The following is a 20951-nucleotide window of genomic DNA, read 5'->3' as shown; positions in this document are numbered from 1 at the left end:
ATTCATAAATGTGCAGCCCTACTCCCGCCAACAACTCAAAACGTCATGGCCTCTACACAGGAGTTATAACCATAAATAACTAATGATTGTTTTATGTTGTTAGACCATAGTTGATTCACTTATATCTATATGATGAGCGAGACAAAGCTTGTTGAAGCATGCGTAATGACAGAGGCAGAAGTACATGCAAATTCTCAGTAATGGTGAAGATGCCATGCCAACTAGTGGTTGAAATAATAATCACATTTAGTGCACTGGTAATGCACTGTGGTCTTGACTTAGACCATAAGTTGAGACCCAGATCCAGACCAAGACACTGAGTAACTAGACCCAGACCAAGATATCTCCATGACTCGGAATATCCATACTTCTCTACTATATAGTATGCAAAACAACTGTATGCCAATGGAGTAGTATGTCCGAATCCATAGTATTCATAAGACAGTAAGAAAGAAATGCCCAGATGACCTACTACTACTGGCAAGAATCCAAAGTGTGGATCGGTCAAACACTTTTTTATCCCACAATGTATAAGGAGCTGAGGAGATGTCACGTTCAAATGCTGGATTTAAAACAAATGGCAGAGAACCGTGGTCAGTTTTCAACAGTTAGTGCAGTATACACAAAGAACGTTACTCATTGTGCTTAAATAGCACTTGTTTAAACAATCATGAGTGGATTATTTTCACGGTCGCATGCCTAAAGAGTATACTGTTTTACTTAGAAGTGCGTTTCTCATCAAATATAGTACATACTGTGACAGTACATGGTTTCAGATGCAGACACTGAGTAATGAGATCCAGACCCTGACACTGAGAAATGAGACCAAGATCCAGACCACCTTTATATGTCTCAAGACATCTTGAGATGAAGACCACAAGATCAAGACTCCAACTTTGGTATAATCACCAGCGTGTGATTTGTGTGAGTAATAATCAGTGTACATTTTGTGTGTATAATCACCTGCATGTGTTTTGTGTATATAATAATCTGCATGTTTTTTGTGTGTAATCACCTGTGTTAAATGGTAGTGAGTAGACGAAGGTTCCAGGCACCTGCTCAGCTGCACGTTTGTACCACAGCGGAAAATGATCTGTGCTGAATACCACCTCCTTATCCTCCAGTGTCAGAAAATCTCTTACAATAGACAAACACAAACAAACAAACACACATACACATGTTGGTTTCCATGTTTTATGGGGACTTCCATAAACATAATGGTTTTTATACTGTACAAACTATATATTCTATCCCCTAACTCTACCCTAAACCTAACCCTCACAGAAAACTTTCTGGATTTTTACATTTTCAAAAAACATAATTTTGTATGTTTTATAAGCTGTTTTCCTCATGGGGACCAACAAATTGTCCCCACAATGCCAAAAATGTCGGGTTTTACAATACTAATGTGGACATTTGGTGACCACAAAGTGATAAATACACGCTCACACACACACACACACACACACACACACACACACACACACACACACACACACACACACACACACACACACACACATGTTGTGTTTCCATGTTTTATGGGGACTTTCCATAGACATAATGGATTTTATACTGTACAAACTTTATATTCTATCCCCTAAACCTAACCCTACCCCTAAACCTAAACCTCACAGAAAACCTTCTGCATTTTTACATTTTCAAAAAACATAATTTAGTATGATTTATAAGCTGTTTTCCTCATGGGGACCGACAAAATGTCCCCACAAGGTCAAAAATTTCGGTTTTACTATCCTTATGGGGACATTTGGTCCCCACAAAGTGATAAATACACGCTACACACACACACACACACACACACACACACACACACACACACACACACACACACACACACACACACACACACACACTCAATTGAGTTATTAAAACACTTTGTCAAGTTGAAAGGAGTTCAATTTCGAAAAAAGGAACCAGACTGACATCACAGGGAAATTATGGAAATAAGGTTGACTGTTTTGTCTGCTAAAATCTGTCTATTTTTACAGTACGTCCAAAGTGCCCCCCAGTGACCGAAGTTGGAGTTGCAGTCGTGAACATACGCAATAGTACTAAGACTCAAACTACGTTCTTTCACTTATTACTTTGTGTAAATGTGACGTGAAAGGCACAGTACGTTTGATTTTGGGCAACATTTGAGTAGAAATTGTATTAATATAGTTCTAACCCTAAACGAAACCCAAACATTACAGATACTTCTTTGTGTATATTCAAATGTATATCCAGAGATCAAAAGGGATGTGACGTCAAAGTCCTGCATGGTGGCACTTGTGGAAAAACATTCAAAACTAATGCTGCCTTCATGTGCAATCAGAATTATCGCAAATACGAGTTTCCCGCTCAGAAGTTGCACAGGAATGGCTCAAGTCATAATTAGGACTGGGAAACTCAGAGATAATTTTGATACCTGAGTTTCTGATATGGGAACAGTCATAAACTTTCAACATGGAGGAGAAGAGTATGGTTTCTGCAGTGAATGACAGGTCTTGAAAATGATTCTAAATACAGCTAAATGTTAGTGCTTACCATTTTGGTCAAATTAATTTATGTACACTGGTGGCCAAAAGTTTGGAATAATGTACAGATTTTGCTGTTTTCAGAAGAAATTGGTACTTTAATTCACTAATGATCACAAAGTATAGTCAGGACATTACAGATGTAAAAATCAGCACCATTTTTGTTCAAATTTAGACAGGCGCAATTTCCAGCAGCCATCACTCCAACACCTTATAATTGTAATCATGCTAAATTGCTAATTTGGTACTAGAAAATACAGTTGAAAGCAATTTGGTTTGTTAAATGAAGCTTAACATTGTCTTTGAGTTTATTTTTGATTTGCCATAGTATGCAAAAGACTGGCACGTTTTAAGGCCAATATTAGGTAAAAAATGGCAAAAACGAATCAGCTTTCTCTTGAAACTCGTCAGTCAATAAATGTTTTGAGGAATGATGTGTAAGATTATATATGCAGAAGAATTCCACCAATATGGTTTGAAACAAGAAAAAAACCTGAAAAAAGCCTTTCCGTTTGGAATGTTTCAACGTCGTAAATCACCGGCCTTCACAAGAACCCCCACAGTTACACCAGGCTGTTTCTGTGTAAGTTACAAGGACCATCAGATTTGCACAACTCTAAGACATTTCATCTTAATCTAGCCTTGCTAGATAATGCTGAAAATCGCTTTGAACTGTGGTAATGTTTGTACCTGACAAATTAATGATTATAGACTGATGGACCTCTTTAAAATGTGTGTATCGATGTGCAATCACCTATAATTTATAAATATAATCTTTAATTCTGTATGATTTATCTCATTCTACTAAGAATGGTAACTATAAGGTTTAACTTGATAAAATACAATGATGTGTAAAACCACTATGATTTTTGTAACCAGGGATTTTTTTTTTTTTACCTACACATATAACTTCCATAAAAAATGTCATGTTTAGTATGTAAACATTTTTTTGAGTATGAAGATAAAGCTGATGAAAACTAATATTATGTCTCTTGTACCATTCTCATGATATAAAAGCTCATGATTAAATATGCACTATTTTTGAGCAAGACATTTTTGAATTTTTGAATGAGTCTGAAACAAAGGACCATAACTCAACTGTCGGAAAAGACAGCCCAGTTGACCATGTGACTCTGAAAAGTCACTTCTGATTGGCGCAGGACACCTTTAGGGGATGCGGCCACTTTCAGGTCAAATAGTTCCATACAGGAAGAACATGCTCTTTTCTTGCTCTCTTCGTCTCTCTCTTCGCACTTCTGCCTGCACGTGCCCATGTGAGATCCACGGGAGCTCGGGACTCGATGTCCTGAGGAGGAGTGAGAAAGCCTCGCTTCACAGCTAAAATCATCAGTCATACAGACAATACATTTTATCACACAGAGATCAAAACATCAATGGAACGAACTTTTGACCAAGAACCGAACCTTTCAAAGAACGCAAGGAATCACCACAATGACAAGCAAATCGATGTAGACTCAAAGAAGGATGAAATGGTCCTTAAGGTATTGTCAATCTATGTACTGATCAGTTATTTCACATTCTGTCACTTTTCACCAACCTGTCTCACGTATATATGTGTTAGATTAGATTTATGTTTAGAATAGTAATAAAGTTTGTCTGTGTTCAAAGACGATTTTGACTGTGGTATATTTTGATGAATAATCTCATCCCTGTTTCTGAAAGATTTCACTTCAAAGCTGTACCTAAATATGTGTGATATTTTTTTCAATAAGTCATGAGAATAATATCACTCCAATAAGTGAATTAATCCACTTATTAAAACTAATTCCTTACAGTAGAAATTGTGAGCCGATACAACTAGACATTATATTACGATTTTAAATGGTGGAGAATCTATTAAGACAAATAATCTAGTTATTTGTTATTTATCTCATTTATAATGGCTGTCGAACGTGACTAATTCCGTTATACATTTAATTACCTAATAAGGAGAGTTTAATTTAGTTCATAGCTCACATATTTCAAGACCATAAATTCCCTCCTAAATTTAGCATGCGTGCAAATTACCATACAAATAATGGTGGTAAAATGTGTGCAAAATACTCATTTTAACTGACCCCATCCACATCTCTAAATTATATATGTAATACCCTACAAAACAATATACAATGCTTGAAATTGCCAAACAAAACTGAAGATTTCATACAAAGGTGTACACTACAGTCTTCAAAGACACAAGTAAAAAAAAATTGTATAGTGCCTTTCACAACACACATCATTACAAAGCAGCTTTACAGAAGATCAGGCATTAACAGAAGATAAAACTGTAATGTCTATAATGTCGATGAGTCATCATTGTAAAATTAAATAAAATACGATTGTGAATCATGTTTAAAAAGTAATTAAATAAAAGTAATTAAATAATAATTGTATTTATAACCCCAGTGAGCAAGCCGAAGGCGACTGTGGCAAGGAACACAAAACTCCATACAATGTTGGTTATTGGGAGAAAAAAAACCTTGGGAGAAACCAGACTCACTCTGGGGACCAATTCCCCTCTGGCTAACATCATGTCAATATTACTTATGTATATTGCAGGTCATGGTTTAAAATGATAAAACTAAATAAGTGTTAAGGGACAGTGTTTAAACAAAGATTTTGTATGAACTGTAAGATTAATGACCAATGTCTTTGAAGTCCATCCTGGATTAACTGCAGAAGTTCACATTGATGCAATTGTCCTTGTTAATTGGCTGATGAAGGCTTTTGTTGGCAATTAATAGTCTATGTATTCCATTACAAGAGTGTAGTCCATCAATAGACTGAGGTGATGCAGGCAGAGATCAATCTGGCCGGTAATTTCTGTGAGGTTCGGTGCAGTCCATCCTAAGTCCAAGGTTCAGGCAGTGGCATATGAATTATCCCATGTCTTATGGTTGGAGTTGGCATCAGATCATCCTCTGAAGTCCATCATAATAGACTGACATGATGTTTGGCTGGCACTGGCTGCATTTAGTCATCATCACCCAGCGACATGTAGCAGTGGAGTCCAACACGAAGCAGAAATGGAGCTGGATCCAGCCGGTTCTGGTGACCTCAGGATAGGAGTCCTGAGGATGAGACAGGGAAACAAATAAAATAATATAAGCATAGATGCCATTCAATTTATTGTAGAGTTATAGATCTTGATCAATGTATCTAGTTCTGGCAGACTAAACTAAAGCAGCCTAATTATGGATTGAAGGATAAATTAGGTGTATGCCTGACTAAATAGATGAGTCTTTAGTCTAGACTTAAACTGAGGGAGTGTGTTCGAGATGCAGACAGTGTTAGGGAGACTCTTCCATAGTTTAGGAGCCAAATATGAAAAGGATCTACATCCTTTTGGGGAATTTGATATTCTAGGAACTATTAACAGGCCATAATTTTGCGATCGTAATGAACGTGATGGAATATAGCGTGGTAGAAGGTCACTTAAGTACTGTGGAGGTAGACCATTCAAAGCTTTGTATGTAGTTAACAGAATTTTAAAATTAATACGACATGTAACAGGTAGCCAATGTAACAATGATGAAATGGGGCTAAAAAATATTCCTTGTTTCTCGTTAGCACTCTGGCTGCTGCATTTATAACATATTGAAGTTTATTTATTGAACTTGCTGGACATCCTGTCAGTAATGCATTTCAATAATCTAGTCTTGAGGTCATGAACGCATTAATTCGTTTTTCGGCATCAGCAACAGAGAGAATGTGCCGTAATTTAGCAATATTTCTTAGGTGGAAGAATGCTGTTCTCCAAACATTGGTAATTAGATTTTCAACGGACAGATTGGTATCAAATATAACACCCAAGTTCTTCGCTGTTGAAGGTGATGTAACGGTACATCCATCGAGAGTCAAATTATATTTTAGTGGCTTATTTTTAGAGTTTTTTGGTCCAATAATTAGTACCCCTGTTTTGTCAGAATTGAGTCGAAGGAAATTTCTGGCCATCCAATCATTTATTTCATTGATACACTCTGCTAATTTGGAGAATTGTGAAATCTCATCAGGTTTTGAAGAAATATAAAGTTGGGTATCGTCGGCATAGTAGTGGAAACTTATTCCACGATTCCTGAAAATATCTCCCAGGGGAAGCATATACAAGGCCCTAAAACTGATCCCTGTGGCACTCCATACTTTACTTTTGTTTGGTTTGACAATTCCTCATTTACATAGACAAAGTGGTAGCGGTCTGCTAAATAGGACCTAATTTTTCAAGCATTGTATAGCCTTCTGTATGGTATTACATATATAATTTAGAGATGTGGATGGGGTCAGTTAAAATGGGTATTTTGCTCGTATTTTACCACCATTATTTGTAGGGCAATTTGCACGCATACTAAATTTAGGAAGGAATTTAGGGTCTTGAAATATGTGAGCTATGAACTAAATTAAACTCTCCTTATTAGGTAATGAAATGTATAACGGAATTAGTCACGTTCGACAACCATTATAAATGAGATAAATAACAAATAACTCGAATATTTGTCTTAATAGATTCTCCACCATTTAAAATCGTAATACAATGTCTAGTTGTATCAGCTCACAATTTCTTCTGTAAGGAATTGGCTTTAATAAATTGATTAATACACTTATTGGAGTGATATTATTCTCATGGCTTATTGAAAATAATTAAGTAGGACCTAAACCATGCTAAGGAAACTCCACAAATGCCAGCATAATTCTCTAGCCTATTCTAGAGAATGTCGTGATCTATCGTGTCTAATGCAGCACTAAGATCTAAAAGCACTAGACGTGAAATCCAGCCGCGATCAGATGATACGAGCAAGTCATTTTTAATTCTGATAAGTGCAGTCTGGCTGAAATTCTTCGTATATACTATTTCTCTGTAGAAATCAACATATTTGGTAGGATACTACCTTTTCTAGTATTTTCGACATAAACGGGAGATTTGAAATCGGTCTATAGTTAGCCAGTTCTCCAGGATCAAGTTGTAGCTTCTTAATAAGCAGTTTGATAACTGCCATTTTAAAGTTTCTTGGGACATGTCCTAAGTATAGCGAGGAGTTAATAATATTAAGAAGAGGTTCTGAAATTACAGGATATATCTCTTTTAAGAGCTTAGTTGGTATTGGATCTAACAAACATGTTGTGGCTTTTGATGTTTCGATAAGTTTTGTTAGCTCTTCATGAACTATGACAGCGAAGGATTGAAGTTGCACGTGAGAAAAATTATTAGACACTGCTATAACAAATGATTGCATAATTCCAATTTTATTTTTGATTATTTCAATTTTATCTGCAAAGAAATTCATGAATTCATTACTTTTATGCTGTGATGTAATATCTGGTTCTGTCGAGGCTTTATTCCTAACCAATTTATCCACAGTACTGAATAAACACCTAGGATTGTTGTGGTTATTTTCTATGAGTTTACTAAAATATGCTGACCTGGCAGCTACACCTTTGGGGGCTACAGACACTATCCTTCCATGCACCACGAAATACTTCTAATCTAATTTTGTATTCTTCCACATGTGCTCCATTTTCCGAGCTGCTCTCTTGAGAGCATGTATGTGATCATTGTACCATAGTGCAGGGCTTATTTTTTTAATCGAAGTGGGGCGACACTATCAAGAGTGCTAGAGAAGACTGGATTTATATTTTTTGTTATGTCATCAAGTTCTTCTGGGCTTTGTGGTTTATTGAGTGTATGAGATAGATTTGGAAGATTATTAATGAAGCTATCTTTAGTGGTTGAAAGAATAGTTCTACCTGAACAATGGCATGGTGTAGATTGAATAACATTAGCTGATCGCAGTATACAAGAGACGAGGTAATAATCCGAGATGTCATCAACTCCATATGACAGAATTAAATCTAGCATATGATTATGGCAATGAGTTGGTCCTGTTACATTTTGTCTGACTCCAAGAGAGTTGAGAATATCGATAAATGCTAATCCCAATGTGTCATTTTCATTATCTATGTGAATGTTGAAGTCACCAACAATTAAAGCTCTATCTACAGTAACTACAAGATGTGATAAAAAAATTTGCAAATTCACCAAGGAAATCAGAATAAGGCCCAGGTGATCTATATACTGTAGCAAGGGTAAAAGACGACATCGTTTTTTATTTATATCTGATGGTGTCACATTAAGCATTATCAGTTCAAAAGACTTACATTTACAGTATATCCTGTCCTCTGAGTAACACTAAATACTTCACTGTAAATTGTAGGAACACCTCCTCCTCGACCCTTCAGACGAGACTCATATTTATAACAATAACCTGGGGGAGTAGATTCATTTAAACTAATATATTCATCTGGTTTAAGCCAGGTTTCAGTCAAACAGAGTGCATCCAATCTATGATCTGTAATCATTTCATTAACAATTAGTGCTTTGGTAGAAAGAGATCTAATATTTAGTAGCCCTATTTATATATGATCTTTAATTTGTTTGTTTTGTTCAAGTTTGACCTTAATACAATTTTGTCTCTACAGCCAAAAGTGTGTGTGTTGCTCGCTGTACTAATCGCCTCCTAAACATTATCTACCGGCTTCTGTTTCTCACTGACCTCCACTAGTGTTCAGATTCAACTCATTAACCTCCGTCAGCCTGACAAATCCTTATATTTATCACATGTGAATCCCTCACTGCTGACGGAGGAGGCTATTGTAAACACGTGACATGCAATGCAGGAAGAAATAACATGAGCGGATGCCATGACTTACCGCAAATTGTTGGTTGTTGTTGGTTGCTCCGGAAGTGGTGAGGGTTTGAGATTGATGTGAATCCCTCATGCAATTGTTTGTTTTTGTTGGTTTTTCTAGATAAACAGTGCTTTCAGATCAATGAAAAATGCACGCAGTTTAAATCGCAATAAAAATAGAAAGCGGATACAGGTATATAAGTGGTGCTAAAAAACTAGCAGGCTACAAACACAGACTCGAGCTAGGCACCAGCAGCAACGGGTAGGACAAGCAGATGAAACTATAGTAAAGTGGAAAAAAATGAAATGCGGTAAAATGACAAAGGATAAAACAATGAACGTATGAGAATAAGAATAAGCAATGCTAAGCAGCCTAAGCAGGCTACAAACACAAACACTTGTGCATCGTGCCATCAGCAACAGGGTTGGGCAGAATACTTTTGAAATGTATTCCACTACAGATTACATGCAGTAAAATGTAATTTGTAATGTATTCCGTTAGATTACGCAAGGTCAATAACATATTCTAAACTTCTACTTTGGATTACTTCTTCAGCACTGGTAGATTTTCTTTTTTACTTGTTTTCACTATAAAAACTCTGCCAGTTCAGTAAGACAAAATGCACATGTTAAAAATACATTCTCTGAAAAACCTATATATTTTATGCAGTGTTGTTTCTAAAACAAGATGAATTAAATTGATCTTGTTTTAAGATTTTTTAGATATTTTTATTGAAAAACAATACAAAAAATTCTCAAGAATATGTTTTTTGACCTAATATTAAAGGTCTTACTAGAAAAAAAGAAAATATGATCGTGCCTGGTAACATGTGCATGTAAAATGGCTGGAAATAGCATTTTAGCTTAGCATAAAGCTGGCAATTTACACAAGGTTTATTTCAATTTCTTCTGCTTCAAACGTACTTCTCTGTCTGCTTGCTATAACACATCATAAGAAAGTATTTCACCGCTGTTCAAATGCGCTTTGGATTGCATTATTTATATGTATACATTTTCCCATCTGATAGGACTAAATTAAATGAAACAAATGACAATAAAGTAATAAAAATACTTTTTGAATGTAACTAGTCTAATTACTAATGATTTAAATTATAACTGTTGTGGAATACTGTTACTTATATTTTGTATTTAAAATATGTAATCCCATTACATGTATTCCGTAACTCCCCAACCCTGTCAAAGACAAAGGACAACTGGCTCTAACAAGGACAGAAAGAGATGTGGAAGGCCAGATGTACAACTAAACAAGAGGATAAGTACATCAGGGTCTCTAGTTTGAGAAATAGATGCCTCAGCTGACAGCTTCATTGAATTCTAATCACTCAACACCAGTTTCATATACAACAGGAAAGTGAAGACTCAGGGATACAGGCCTTATGGGAAGAATTACAAAAAAAAAGGGCAGCAGAAAAACAAAAATAAAGGGTTGGAGTGGGCAAATAAACACAGACTTTGGACAACAGATAATTGGAAAATAGTATTATGGATACTATTTGTTATATGGCACCCATTGAAAGATTGTAGGATCTGCTAGACTGTAAGGTGTATGAGAAGTGCCCGACAAGTCAGCCACATCTATTACAAGTGCTGCAGGAAGCATGGGGTGAAAAGTCACCAGAGTATCTGGACAAACTGACAGCTGTAATGCCAAGGATCTGCAAAGCTGTCATTGCTGCACATGGAGGATGTTTTGATAAATTCTTTGTTCTCATTTTAAGAAGTTCTGAACATTTTTATTTTCAAATTGTAATGTAATTTTTCGCCTGACTATACATAATGTTCAGTTTAATGCCACTTTGGTGAATAAAAGTGCAAAATCTGTACATTATTACAAACTTTTGGCCGCTAGTGTATATCAGCAACCATTTGATGCAGGTTGTACATTTTCACACACACACACACACACACACACACACACACACACACACACACACACACACACACACACACACACACACACACACACACAGGGAGGGGGGGTCGGTTCAGCGACCTTGCCGCTGGTGCCACTTCTTGTGGGCGTGGAGTCCGATCCTTGAGCCGCGCACTCGTCCGCAGATGGAGCAGGGGAAACCAGATGCCAGGGGGGTACCAGCCGCCCACTGGTGTCTCTTGATGTGCCTCTCGGATCGTCGGTCTTGGTTGGTTTGGTGTATCTGAGAGACTGCAGAGGCACAGGTGAACTGCCAGGCAGATCTGTCGAGTGCCAGTGATTCAAGCTGTGTGAGGGGGATGTTCGCTCACTTTAGGATGTCCCTGGTGTCCCTGGTAGGATGTTCCCAGGACAAACTGAGGATCTTCTGTAGGCAGCGGATATTGAAGGCCTCTAGGTTGATGATGTGCTGGCGGTATGGGGTCCATGACTCTGCCCCATAAAGCAGAGTAGAGACACATACCACATTGTAAACAGCGACCTTAGTACTGACAGGTTAGGCGTCCAAAAGATGATGAGGCTTTATTTATCCGGGTGTGTATTTCTTTGTCAAGGGAGCAGAATGAGGACAAAATGGAGCCGAGATAGGTGAAGTGGTCCACTGTTTTAAGTGGAACACCGTTTATATGAAAACTGGGGGGTGTGGGGGCAGGGGTAGTGAGATGGGACATGACCTCGGTTTTTTGAATGTTGACCTGTAGGCCAAAGGATTGATACAGACTGGATATTGTGTTAAGGGCGTGCTGCATAGAGTCCGGGCTGTGACACACACACACACACACACACACACACACACACACACACACACACACACACACACACACACACACACACACAATAAATATATAAAACTAGCTAGTATTTGACCAAAATTCCATAATTGTACAGCAAGATTAGTGATATATTTTATGGTGTCAAAATAAGTTGCTCAAGAAATATATATGAATGAAAAAAATGTCTGACAACAAAGCACAACAAAGAACACGATGTACTCATAATTACCACTTCAGAAGTGGGAAGTAGGATAATTCCAATAGCACATGAAGGCAGCATAACACGCCGATTTCCTGTGTAATCATGTTGCAGTAAATCTGATATTACCTTTTGAAAAACATTGGGGTAGCACATGTATTTTTAAGCTTGGGTACCATAATAGAACCATGGCACATGACATCATAGTAGTGTATTTTCTACAGCCTTTAATGTTGAATTTAAAATATCATTGTATTACAGTAATTATTTTCAATACATTAAAATTATTTTATTACAGTATTGAGAATCTGTTTAGAATCACACTTTAGAATAATGGCCTAGACATGTTTTCGTGCGATTCACTCAAAAAACATTACTTAAATTGCATTTTTTTAACTACTGAGCATTAGTACTCAGTATACATGTAATTACACTGTCATATCATGTGAAGTCTGATCTGCTTACTGAATAGTCAGTTGGTCTGGTGTCACAAAAAGGTTGATGCGTGATAAACCAGTTCGAGTGCTGAGGAAAGCTATCTCCACCCCTTTATCAGAGTTTCTACGAGTACAAAGAGAACCACATAAAATACTTCATGAAAAATTATATGATATATAAGGAATAATTTAAGAATAAGAAACTTAAAAATAGTTAACATGAAACAGCACTCACAACCCATTTTATTTCCAATATTCAATATTCAAACCTGATTTTATTCAATTTTAGGAATTGATTGGATGGTGAAAAGTGGGCATTGCACACTAGAATGGAATAGAGCTGAATGCGAGCATAGCCCAATTATCTTTTTTGTTTAATTTAAAAAAATATTTTTTTATCAATTACACTTAAATATTGGCAAGATTAGGCTACATTACCTAAAACAGTAGTCTGCTACAATGGTTAAATAGCTACTTGGCTGTTGGTTAACATTAACCAATAGCCTGCCCGGCCTTAGTGACATCCGATTGAAAAGGAAAAGCATTTTGGAGGCAGAGTAGCTTATTACGTTTTGATTAAATATTATAACGTTTTTTTCCCTTTGAAATACTTTGCATTAGTGAATGGTTCATAGTAAGACCAGGATTATGTATAAAGAAAGAAAATGGGGTCAAATTATATTTCATGGTAACATTAAAGTGCATTAGACAAGTTTGATCTTACTCTGATTTATTGAGAGCGAGACTGGTCCAGTATGCCTCCAAGGGCGCTGTGACTACAGCATCAAATAAAACCTCCAGCACAAGATCGTGATCACCTACAACAAAAACCAGAATACCAACCACATCTGATATAAACCAAACCACAAGCAGTTGTATGTTCATTTAGATAACACAAACCAAAGCTGCATCATGAGATTAACTCACAATTGAGATGTGGTTCTCCATTAAAATAGAGCTTGATAGCTTCGATCTGAGACTTGAAATGAAGGTCTTGATGTTCAGCTGTGTTACAGTACGCCCTAAAATGTTACATGCACACATTATATACTTTAAAAAGAGATAACCTGCAATTGTTACCTTTAGAAGCTAAACAGAAGTTCTACCTTTAGAAGTTCTACCTCAGCTAACAATTCAAATATGTTTTATTGGTGTAACCTAATGTAATATTTTTTGACTTGAATCAAACCATTTTATTTAGAAGATGTTACCACAAGCAAGTAGGTAAATATTTTTTAGTGTATTCATAAACTCCTCAATATGGCATATTTAAGAATAAACTTTGAATAAAAGATCTTTAGTACTTTACCATTCATCCGTTAACATAACATCTGGATGCTCCAAATCATGTAGTCCTGCAACAACGACAACAACAACAACATAAAACCTCTGATGAAATAGAAAATATTTATATTAAGGCTGTCAATCAATTAAAACATTTTATCAAATTAATTTGATAAAATAAAATTGTATTCTAATTAATTAATTGAATTAATCAAGTTAATTGCATATTTCAATATTTGCTGAAAAGACCCCCAAATAAAGACAAGTCAATATATCATAATGAAAATGGGCCTAATTGTAAATATAATATTGTAAAGTTCTCAGTATTGGGGTGGAAAGGAAGATACGGGAGTCGGCATTGCAGTCCTCTTTTTATTCTCAAGATTTTACTCTTTCAGCAAGAATTTTTTTCACACTCATCAGCTTCTGTGAGAACAGTCAACATAAACTCATAGATTCAACATAAACGCCTTTACAGCGTTCAGCTCCAGTTAGGGTTGTGTGTGTGTGTGTGTAACAAACCCATTACTGGAGGCTTATTAGAATCCATGTTGCAGAGGTTCTTTATTGTCAAAGACAATAGAGCAGAGATGTATTCGAAATAACAAAGTAAAACAGGGATCCAGCTCCGATGCCACAGTCTGAATCATCCACTTCCATTATGAAGGGGAGGGGTGGATCTGGGTGTTTCAAAATGGGGACAGTGGTGAAACTAGTCTTGAGTCTTTCAAAAGCATCTTGTGCACTCTTGGGCCAAGTCAACTTCCTAGGTTTTCCTCTAAGTAATAAAGTGAGCGGGCTGCAACAATGTTGTTGTTCCTTATGAAACACCTGTAAAAGTTTGCAAACCCAAGAAATCGTTGTAGTTCCTTGATGGTTGTGGAGGCTGGCCACTCAGTGACTGCCTTGATTTTTAACTCTTATTTTTAACTTAATCCATCTCTACTCCCTTGGGGCTGATATCCGAAGAAGGTTGTGGTGGTGGTGTGAAAATCACATTTTTCTGCTTTCACATAGAGCTGATAGTGGAGTAGATGGTTGAGCACTGTCTTGACTTGTTGTATATGTTCATCCCTGGTCTTTGAGTAAACAAGGATATCATCAATGTAAACAAATACACAGCTGTTGAGAAGATCTCTGAAACTTTCATTGACAAATGACTGTAAAACTGAAGGTGCATTGGCAAGGCCATAAGGCATGACTAAGTACTCAGTGCCCCCTGTGGTAATAAATTCAGTCTTCCACTCATCCCCTTCCTTGATACGGGCCAAGTTGTAGGCACTTCTGAGATCCAGCTTAGGAAATATTCTTGAATTCTCTTAGTTGTTCTTAGGCAGATGGGACTAATGGCAGGGGATAGTGGTATTTAACTGTGATAGCATTCAGAGACCTGTAGTCTATACATGGTCGGAGTCCACCATCATTAATTTCCACAAAGAAAAAGAAAGAGCTGCAGCTGGTGACGTAGAGGGACGGATGACGCCTGATGCTAGTGCCTCCTCTATGTTATCCTCCATAGCCTGTATTTTAGGGAGGGATAGAGGGTAAGCCTTTCTTCTAGGGGGAGATGAACAGGGTAGCAAGTCTATGACACAGTCCCAAGGTCTGTGGGGTGGTAACTGGGCGGCTTTGTCTTTGCTAAATACCTCTATGAGTTCAGAATATTCTTTGGGGATGTGATTGTAAATGTTAGTCTGGGGGGGCTCTCCATTCTCGTGTTCAGGCATGGTACTATTACCTCGGTGGTTAGAAAATGCTCTTGACAAAATGGTGACCAATGCAGTAATTCCCCTTTTTTCCAGGAGATCAGTGGATCATAGAGTGATAGCCAAAAGTCCTAATTAAATCTTGATAGGGATGGTTTTATGGGTTATCTGACCTGTGCCTATGGGTGCATTATCTACTGCAGTGATTTGGATGGGAGGATTACATGGTATTGTGGGGATATTGAATTTGGTAACTAACTGATGATGAATGAGGTTCAATGCAGCTCCTAAACCCACTAGCGCTGAAACAAATTTTTGGTTATTTTCAACAAAAATGGTCACAGGAACAGTAAAATTCTGAGTGGAAACAGAATTGAATGTGATGCTCACCCTTACAGAAGATCCAGCTGAGGCACTGGATCTATGTGGGCTTGTGTTACAATTATGTACTGGTTGGCCACAGTAGAAAAAAAACCCTCATCTCACCTGCACTGGCATTCCCCTCGGGCACCCTTGTACGCCCGATTTGCATGAACCATTGATTCGGCTGACAAAGTAACAGACAAACACTTTTCTTGTGTTTCGCTGTGTTTGCGTAAATTTTCACTGGTTTTCAGCATCTCTAGCCATAAATGCTGCATTATTATGACACTGTGTCAAGTTACATGTAGGGTGCTTCTCAATTGGAAGTCTGCCGCCTAGTAAGGCTGTGTCCTTCCAAGACCAGTCCTTCTGAGGCTGTAGGCTAGGCAACTCCTCAGCATGCAGCGCTAGAACAAGACAGTCTAGTAAGTGCACATGTGCAAGGGATTGTGAGTGATTGAAGGCAGAGAAGGGTGCACTTGTTGCATCCTCCAAAATATGGCAAACAAAGGCTGTGAAACAAGGCTGCCTTCCAGGGGTCCTCACAAGACGGCCTTCGATGGTGCTTGATGACGTGGCAGCCAAGATATCCAGCCTAACTAGGATGTACCCTTCAGATTGAGAAGCACACATAGTTTGAAACTTTAAGAAACACATTTCAAGACCCCTGGACTCTGCTCCGCCTAGCTGTCTCTAATCAGCTGTCGGTTTGTTGTTTGTACAGCTGAGCATTGCCTGTAAAGCTGGAACTGTGCTTACTGCCCCCTGATGACTTGTGATACATAATAAATCACACTGAATTAATCAGAATCAGAATGAGCTTTATTGCCAAGTATGCTTACACATACAAGGAATTTGCCTTGGTGACAGAAGCTTCCAGTGCACAAACAATACATCAACAAGGCATAAATAATACAAAATAGAATAAAAAATAAAAATAAGTGAATAGAATATAAAGTTTACATAAAAATACACAATAAGACACAAAAATATACGTATATACAAATACAATCTGTTATATACAGTGTAAGGGAATGTAAAGTGCAGAAGAGGTTGAATAGGTTAAATAAATATAATTGACAAAGCTTGTTATTGCACATAATGATTGTTCAATGGGGCAGTTTTAACTGTTCATGTGAAGGATGGCCTGAGGGAAAAAGCTGTTCCTGTGCTTGGCTGTTCTAATGCTCAGTGCTCTGCAACAGTCCAAAGAGGTAGTAGGCTGGGTGAGTGGGATTCAGGGTGGTTTTTCCAGCCCTTTTCCTCACTCTGGAAGTGTACAGTTCTTGGAGGGTGGGAAAGGGAGACCAATAATCTGCTCAGCAGTCCAAACTGTCCTTTGTAGTCTTCTGATGTCCAATTTAGTAGCTGAACCAAACCAGACAGTTATTGAAGTGCAGATTACAGACTCAATAACTGCTAAGTAGAACAAACAGCAGCACCTGTGGCAGGTTGAACTTCTTCAACCTGCGAAGGTAGACCAGTGCTGATTGTACAGGTGCTGGAAGTGAATTTCCCCAGTCTCACTAGCTGCTGCCTGTCTGTCAGAAAGCTGGTGATCCACTGACAGATACAGGTGGGAACAAAAAGTTGGTTTAATTTAGTCTGGAGAATAGCTGGGATAATGGTGTTGAAAGCCGAACTGAAGTCCACAAAAAGGATCCTTGCATATGTCCCTGGTCTGTCCAGATATTGCAGGATATGATGCAATCCCATGTTGTCTGCATCATGCACAGAGCTGTTTGCTCGATAAGCAAATTGAAAGGGGTCCAGTGATGTCCTTCAGGTGGGCCAACACCAGTCTCTCAAATGACATCATGACCACAGACATCAGAGCCACAGGTCTGTCCTTTGATCATGGGTTTCTTTTGGATGGAGATGATGGTGGAGCGTTCGAAGCAGCAGAAAACTTGACACTGCTCTAGTGATCTCTTGAAGATATTTGTCAAGATTGGGGCTAGCTGGTCAGCACAGGCTTTTAAACATATGGGTGAAATACCATCGGGCCTGATGATTTCTTTGTCTTCTGTTTCAGGAAGACCCGTCACACATCCTCGAGATCCTAAATGGAAGTTGAGTAGCAGGAGGGGGGAGGAGGGGATTGCAGGAGGTGTTGGTGTTTGTGTGAAGTGAAGTGAAGGTCAATGCGGGTTTGGGGTGTGAGACTGGGTTTTTCAAATTTATATTATTAATAATAATAATAATAAGAACACATTTTTATTTGTAATATGCCTTTCTTGTACTCAAAGCACTACAGTACATTAAAATCACAATTGTACAACATAATATACAATAAAAATAACAATCACAAACGAATTAACAATTAAAGGTAAGTTTTAAGCAGTTTCTTAAAACAATCAAAAGAAGGAGCATTCTTAATGGAAACAGGTAGTGAGATCCACAGCTTAGAAACAACGCAAGAAAAGGCCCTACCACCCATGGTTTTCAATTTACAAAGAGGCAGATATAGAGGGATAAAACCAGCAGAACAAAGAAAACAGGAGGAAGTATACGGTGTTACCAAATCACAAATGTAAACTGGGGCCAGTCCCAGTTTTGCTATATAATTTAGCTAAATAATTTTAAAATCAATACAAGATTGAACTGGCATCTAATATAATTAAGAGAGGACAGGGGTAATGTGCTGACGTGAAGATGTGTGAGGGAGGACATGAGCAGCTGAATTTTGTATGTATTGTAACCTCTTAATTGAGTTGGCTGGCAAACCTACAAAAAGTGAGTTACAATAATCAAGCCTGGATGTAATGAAGGCATGAATAAGCTTTTCTGCATCAGGTAGAGAAAGAAAAGGCCTGTGTAGGGTGCTACTGGTTATAAGAAATAATTCATATTTATTAATTATAATTAAATAAAATAATAGAATTTAACTGAGGGGACAGCAAATTTACACTGTTAAACAAGCTGTACACTCACTACTTTACATTGTAGCAAAGTGTCATTTCTTCAGTGTTTTCACATGAAAAGTTATAATCAAATATTTACAAAAATGTGAAGGGTGTACTCACTTTTGTGAGATACTGTATATGCTAGTGTATTTATGTGTGTATGTGGGGGTGTGCCTAGATTTGGTAACAAAGAAAACAACATGGAGAACTAGTTTCACAATGGAGGATCGGGTCTACATGGAGAACTAGGTTCAAAATGGCAAACAGGATTCAAAATGGAGGATTAGATCAAAAAGGGGCAGAGCCTACAATGATTTAAATGTGGAGGGAAAGAAAGAGGGCTGGATCAGATCCAGATTATGGAGCAGGCACACAAAGGGACTGACGAATCAGGTGGGAGAATTTGAAACACCAGCCTGAGTCGGACATAAACCGCGGTGCTGCTCACTCCATGAATTTCAGTGAGAGAGAGAGAGAGAGAGAGAGAGAGAGAGAGAGAGAGAGCGAACAAACAGGGGTGCATGCAATTTAACTGAGGATAACCTCTGGCAACAGCGGGACTGAATCGCTCAATAATCAACATTTCACCCAAAATTGATGATCTCACAAATCAAAACCGCAAAACAGCAAACAGAGTTAAACATACAAGATTATACTCAAATCATCAAACATTCAGCATCAAATATTCAAATAAGTTGTACAAGAAAAGTCACAGTTTCTAAACAAAATTTGCCCAGATATCAAGCCTTACTTGGGAAATCTTGTGTGATTTCAGCAGGGTTGTACGTTTGAATTCCTGTTGCGTTGATCGGTCAGGAGAAAACGATCTGGAGTTGGTCCTTTGTCTTAAGCTCATCAGCAAAAAGACATGTCTCTGCTTTGTTCTTCGGGTCCGGTGATGGAGAGAAATGCAGGCGATGGTCAACGTTGATAGAAAACGAGGGAGAAGGGAAGCTGGTCGCGTTTCCGTTTTCTAAATAAATTCACTGTTGTCTTGCAGTGAAAATGAATGAACCGGTTGTAATAAGCATACTACTAGACTGGAACAAAGCTAAGTTAATCTTACTCTACCGTGGCCAAATGGTGAGGTTAGAAAAACATGATCTCTCTTTGTCCTTTGTCCAGAAGGAGGGAAAACTCCTTCGTATGTGTAGATACGTGTCTCTTTAAACCGCTGGCTTAGAAGCTGGGTGCAGAGAGGCCGCTCTCAACTCTGTCCGCAATCAAATCTGTCCGCTAGTTTTGTTGACAAAATGATGTCATCGGTCATAGGCCGCTTTTTGACCAATATCGTTTGAGATTGTGTCCATAGGCGGGACTTCACATCCAGCTGTGAAACCGTGAAAACCCTTAGAAACTGAGTTCAATGTCTCCCCTTTGATCTTAGAACAAAGGGCCATACAGTCTCTGCTGCCATTTTGATTGGGTAAGGCCCTACACCTGATACGGGCAATATTTTGAAGATGGAAAAAGGCTAGTTTTGTAATGTTTTTAAATTGAGTGGTAAAAGAAAGCTGTGCATCAACAAATACTGTACACCCAGGTTCCACACATGGTATGCAGGAATAATTGAGCTGTCATCCACATAGAGTTACAAATTATTACATTTACTCACAGCATTCCAAATGTCAATTAGTAGAATTTTGTTTTTTTAACAATTCATTTAAAAAAAATTATGTTTCATCCAGGTCTTCATTTCTAACAAACAAGCAGAGTGTGTTGAAGATGCTAATGAATAGTCTGGCAGAGTGCCAGATATAAATCTGGGTATCATCAGCATAACAATGATAACCCAGCCCAAACTTCTGGATAATCTGTCCAAGAGGCAACATATAGATACTGAACAGGATGGGACCCAGAACTGACCCCTGCAGATCACCCTTTCGCATTAGAACAATCTGGAATCTATTAATTCCCTATATAGACAAATTATGAATGCTCAGATTGGTAAAATTCAAACCAATTGAGAATAATGCTAGAAAGGCCAACCCACTTGTGTGTAGTCTGTCCAACAAGATAATGTGACAAATGGTATCAAACGCAGCACTGAGGTCTAACAAGACCAAAATGCCACAAGCCCCAGAATCTGCTGTGATATGGAGGTCATTCATG

General features: G+C 37.9%; 1 protein-coding gene across 1 annotated transcript in view; it reads right to left on the bottom strand.

Moving 5' to 3' along the window:
* cacna2d3a (calcium channel, voltage-dependent, alpha 2/delta subunit 3a) overlaps positions 1 to 20951 on the bottom strand; it is a 487702-nt gene that overhangs the window by 100792 nt on the left and 365959 nt on the right. Inside the window, exons 21-25 of the mRNA XM_052094087.1 lie at positions 13890 to 13935; positions 13508 to 13602; positions 13305 to 13398; positions 12609 to 12704; positions 1016 to 1137 (exon numbers count right to left, since the gene is read on the bottom strand). Coding sequence (XP_051950047.1) covers positions 1016 to 1137; positions 12609 to 12704; positions 13305 to 13398; positions 13508 to 13602; positions 13890 to 13935 — 453 coding nt within the window. The remainder of the gene's footprint in view (positions 1 to 1015; positions 1138 to 12608; positions 12705 to 13304; positions 13399 to 13507; positions 13603 to 13889; positions 13936 to 20951) is intronic.

The sequence above is a fragment of the Xyrauchen texanus genome, chromosome 27 (genome assembly GCF_025860055.1).
Source record: "Xyrauchen texanus isolate HMW12.3.18 chromosome 27, RBS_HiC_50CHRs, whole genome shotgun sequence".
In the NCBI taxonomy this organism is placed as follows: Eukaryota; Metazoa; Chordata; class Actinopteri; order Cypriniformes; family Catostomidae; genus Xyrauchen; species Xyrauchen texanus.
This window is presented reverse-complemented; position numbering and strand designations above follow the sequence as displayed.